This window comes from Cebus imitator, unplaced genomic scaffold, assembly GCF_001604975.1.
Source record: "Cebus imitator isolate Cc_AM_T3 unplaced genomic scaffold, Cebus_imitator-1.0 Scaffold263, whole genome shotgun sequence".
Classification (NCBI taxonomy): Eukaryota; Metazoa; Chordata; class Mammalia; order Primates; family Cebidae; genus Cebus; species Cebus imitator.
In genome coordinates, this window is record NW_016107578.1 from 286429 (window position 1) to 291673 (window position 5245).

A 5245-nucleotide genomic window follows, 5' to 3' on the forward strand; every position below is an offset into this window, starting at 1 on the left:
TCTGCTGGTGCAGCGGGAGGAGGAGGGCGCCCTCACTCCGCTGCTGAGCTACGGCGAAGTCCACTTCTTATGGATCAAACACAGCAACCTCTACTGTATCCACCCCATGTGGTGTCCCTGGAGGCGGGTGTGTAGGGGTGGCAGCGATGGTAGCGGCTTAGGCCGAGAGGGTGGCTTGAAGACCGGAGTTGCACAGCATATCTGTGTGGCTCAGGCTGGGGGGCAGGGGCAGGGGCAGGTAGAGATGGGGGTGGTGGCAAGGGACAGGGTGGAGGTTCAGGATCTGTACTCCATTTATGCCTCCATAAATGGTACCTTTTCCTGAACCTTGCTGCCCCCAGTGGTGGCCACCACATTGAAGAACGCCAATGCCTCACTGGTGTACTCCTTCCTGTATAAGACAGTAGAGGTAGGTACTGGCCTCCCATTGGCTGACCAGTCTATCCATCTTTCTTCCTTTCTTTCTTTTTCTATAGTCTCGCTGTGTTGCCAGGCTGGAGTACCATGGTGTGGTCTCAGCTCCCTGCAACCTCCACCTCCCAGGTTCAAGCAGTTCTCCCAAGTAGCTGGGATTACAGGCGTCTGCCACCACACCCAGCTAATTTTTGTATTTTTAGTAGAAACAGGTTTCACCATGTTGGTCAGGCTGGTCTCGAACTCCTGACCTCGTGCTCCACCTGCCTCGGCCTCCCAAAGTGCTGGGATTACTGGTGTGAGCCACCGCACCTGGCCTTGTGTGGTAGGTTCCTGGATGCTGGTAGTGACCAGGTCATTTCCTGGTCTTCCCAGCTCTCCCTGGTCCGCCTTTTTTTTTTTTTTTTTATTGTTTTTTTTTTTTTTTTGGTAGAGACAGGATCTTGCTATATTACTCAGGTTGGTCTAGAACTCCTGAATTGAAGCAGTCTTCCTTCCTCAGCCTCCCAAATTGCTGTGATTACAGGCATGAGCCGCCACGCTCAGCCCTTCCCTGGGGCCTTGCCTGAGTCCCTGTGCATCAAAGCCCCATCACGCTGCACCTCATCAGCTGCTTATGAGATCCTCTCTCCCTAAAGGGCAGGAACCAAGAATGTCTCAGAGACAGTACAGCTCAGCTAAGCCCAAGAACTTGCATCCAGTCCCAGCTTCCCTATTTCCTCACTGTGTGACCTGGAGCAAGTGACTTCTCATCTCTGTGCTTTTTTAAAAAAAAAGAGTCTGGAAATTATTTTTTTGTTTTATATTTTTGAGACAGGGTCTCATTCTGTCACCCAGGCTGGAGAACAGTGGCGCAATCTTGGCTCACTGCAACTTCCGCCTCCTGGGTTCAAGCGATTCTCCTGAGTGGCTGGGATTACAGATGCCCGCCACCAGGCCCGGCTAATTTTTCTATTTTTAGTAGAAACAGGGTTTCACCATATTGGTCAGGCTGCTCTCAAAATCCTGACCTCATGATGCCCCCGCCTCAGCCTTCCAAAGTGCTGGGATTACAGGTATGAGCCACCAAACCTGGCCTTGCCCAGCTAATTTTTGTATTTTTAGTAGAGACAGGGTTTCACCATGTTGGCCAGGCTGGTCTCAAACTCCTGACCTCAAGTAATCCATCTGCCTCAGCCTCCGAAAATGCTGGGATTACAGGTGTGAGGCACAGCACCCAGACTCATCTCTGTCCTTATAAACTAGGGGTTATAACGAGCCCTGCCTCCGGGTTCTTATACAAATAAATTAATACCTGTCAAGTGCCTAGAACATTGCTCAGTGTATAGTAAGTGCTCAACAAAGGTTTACTGCTATTGTTAGATTATCACAAATATTAAAATAATCAAATAATAATGTATTGAATATTTATAATATGCCACTAGTTTTTGTTTGTGTGTTTTTTGAGATGGAGTTTTGCTCTTCTTGCCCAGGCTGGAGTGCAATGGTGCAATCTTGGCTCACCGCAACCTCTGCCTCCTGGGTTCAAGTGATGCTCCTGTCTCAGCCTCTTGAATAGCTGGGATTACAGGCATCTACCACCACGCCCGGCTACTTTTGTATTTTTTACTAGAGACGGGGTTTCTCCATGTTGGCCAGGCTGGTGTGGAACTCCCAACCTCAGGTGATCCACCCACCTCGGCCTCCCAAAGTGCTGGGATTACAGATGTGAGCCACTGTGCCCGGCCATTTGTTTGTTTGTTTGTTTGAGACAGGGTCTTGCTCTATAACCCAGACTAGAGGACAGTGACACAATCTCAACGTGCTACAGCCTTGATCTTCCTTTTTAAATTAAATTAAATTTTTTTGAGATAGAGTATCTCTCTGTTGACCAGGCTGGAGTGCAATGGCACAATCTCAACTCACTGCCACCTCTGCCTCCCGGGTTCAAGTGATTCTCGTGCCTCAGCCTCCCAAGTAGCTGGGACTACAGGTCCATGTCACCACGCTAGGCTAATTTTTGTATTTGTATTTTTTTTTTTTTTTTTGAGACGGAGTTTCACTCTTGTTACCCAGGCTGGAGTGCAATGGCGTCATCTCAGCTCACTGCAGCCTCTGCCTCCCAGGTTTAAGCGATTCACCTGCCTCAGTCTCCCAAGTAGCTGGGACCACAGGCACGTGTCACCACATTTGGCTAATTTTTTTGTATTTTTAGTAGAGATGAGGTTTCACTGTGTTAGCCTGGTTGGTCTCAATCTCCTGAGCTCGTGATCTGCCCACCTCAGCCTCCCAAAGTGCTGGGATTACAGGCGTGAGCCACTGCGCCTGGTCTAAATTTTATATTTTTAATGAAGACAGTGTTTCACCATGTTGGCCATACTGGTCTCGAACTTTTGACCTCAGGTGATCTGCCTGCCTCATCCTCTCAAAGTGCTGGGATTGCAGGTGTGAGCCACTGCCCCCGGCTGTCACCTACTCTTCTTTTTTTTTTGAGACAGTCTCAATCTGTCGCCCAGGCTGGAGTGCAGTAGTGCCATCTAGGCCCAGCTCACTGCAACCTCCGTCCCCCAGGTTCAAGCAATTCTTCTGCTTCAGCCTCTGAGTAGCTGAGATTACAGGTGCGCGCCACCGTGCCTGGCTAATTTTTTTGTATTTTTAGTAGAGACAGGGTTTCGCTATGTTGGTCAGGCTGGTCTCGAACTCCTGACCTCAGGTGATCTGCCTACCTCATCCTCTCAAAGTGCTAGGGTTACAGGTGTGAGCCACTGCACCCGCCCATCACCTACTCTTAACTAGAACACGGCCTGGCACTTAGTGAAGACCCTAGACCCATTAGCTATTGTCAGTCATCACACTCCCATTTTACAGAGCGGGAAACTGAGGCACAAGGAGGCAGAGCTTTGCCCAGGTCCCTCAGCTAGGAAGTAGGGTCAGAACCGGGCACTGTGCCCCCACAGTGTGGTAGGTTCCTGGTGGTGACCAGGTCCTTTCCTCACACCCTCAGCCCCTGATCAGCCGCAACTACAAGGGCGATGTGCCCATGAGCAAGATTGAGCACTTCATGCCTCTGCTGGTGCAGCGGGAGGAGGAGGGCGCCCTCACTCCGCTGCTGAGCTACGGCGAAGTCCACTTCTTATGGATCAAACACAGCAACCTCTACTNTTTTGAGACCAAGTCTCACTCTTGTCCCCCAGGCTGGAGTGCAGTGGCACAATCTCGGCTCATTGCAACCTCCACCTCCTGGGTTCAAGTGATTCTCCTGTCTCAGACTCCTGAGTAGCTGGGATTAAAGGCGCGCCACCACACTTGGCTAGTTTTGTATTTTTAGTAGAGACGGGGTTTTACCATGTTGGTTGGGCTGGTCTTGAACTCCTGACCTCAGGTGGGCTGCCCGCCTTGGCCTCCCAAAGTGCTGGGATGACAGGTGTGAGCCACCGTGCCCAGCCTGATTTGCCTTCTCTTTGCAAAATGGGGATACACAGCTATGGACGTAGTAGGCAGAGTCCTGGTCCCCTTGTTCACTGATGCTAACAGAGGGAATGAGACAGTACACTGTGGAGTTAAAGGGTATTAAGGAGGCCAGGTGTGGTGGCTCACGCCTATCATCCCAGCACTTTGGGAGGCTGAGGTGGGCGGATCACGAGGTCAGGAGTTTGAGACCATCCTGGCCAACATGGTGAAACCCCGTCTCTACTAAAAATAAAACAATTAGCCAGGTGTGGTGGTACACACCTGTAATCCCAGCTACTGGGGACGCTGAGGCAGGAGAATCACTTGAACTCGGGAGGTGGAGGTTGCAGTGAGGTGACATCAAGCCACTGCAACCCAGTACCAGCAAGAGCGTCAATTCATCTAAAAAAAAGTTGGGGGGGGCATCAAGGAGATTAAACAGAGGATTGTGTTAACCCATGACTTTAGTGCTGATCTCAAGGGAGGGAGGGCTTTGCCAAAGAAGGGACATTGGAGCTGAGGTTTGAATGACAAGGACCCCACTCTGAGGTGAGCTGGGGAAAAGTGTCGAATGAGTGTAGTTTCTCCACTGTGGTCACACGTAAGTGTTCTCAGGGATCTTAACCTGGTGCTAACTCCAGACTCACAGGGCCAGTGGATAAAATTTAGAATGTTCATGAACTTGGATGTTTCTTTCTTTTCTTTTCTTTTTTGAGACAGTTTCACGCTTGTCGCCCAGGTTGGTGCGATCTAGGCTCAACCTCCGCCTCCCAGGTTCAAGCGATTCTCCTGCCTCAGCTTCCCAAGTAGCTGGGATTACAGGCACCTGCCATCATGCCCATCTTTTTTGTATTTTTACTAGAGACGGATTTCACCATTAGGCTGGTCTCAAACTCCTGAGCTCAAGCCATCCGACTGCCTTGGCCTCTCAAAGTGCTGGGATTACAGTCATGAATTGCCATGCCTGGACTTTTTTCTTTTTGAGACAGGGTCTTATTCCGTTGCCCAGGCTGGAGTGCAGCACATTATCATGGCTCACTGCAGCCTCGATCTCCTGGGCTCAAGCAATCCTCCTGACTGAGCCTCCTGAGTAGCTGGGACTACCGGTGTCCACCATCATGCCAAGCTAACAATTTTTTTTTTTTTTGGTAGAAATAGGGGCTTACTATGTTGCCCAGGCTGGTCTTGAACTCATGACCTCAAGTGATCCTTGTGCCTTGGCCTTCCAAGGTGCTGGAGTTACAGTCATGAGCTACTGTGCCCAGCCCATAGCCACATTTTGTGAGTATCTGTCTCCCCCAACCCCCAGGTATTCTGTGAATACTTCAAGGAGCTGGAGGAGGAGAGCATCCGGGACAACTTTGTCATTGTCTATGAGTTGCTGGATGAGCTCATGGACTTT

General features: G+C 50.3%; 1 protein-coding gene across 1 annotated transcript in view; it reads left to right on the forward strand.

The window, feature by feature from the left end:
• Positions 1-5245, forward strand: part of AP1M2 (adaptor related protein complex 1 subunit mu 2) — a 22291-nt gene that overhangs the window by 3973 nt on the left and 13073 nt on the right. The window contains exon 2 of the mRNA XM_017500197.2: positions 3398-3643. Within this exon, the coding sequence (XP_017355686.1) occupies positions 3398-3643 (246 nt within the window). The remainder of the gene's footprint in view (positions 1-3397; positions 3644-5245) is intronic.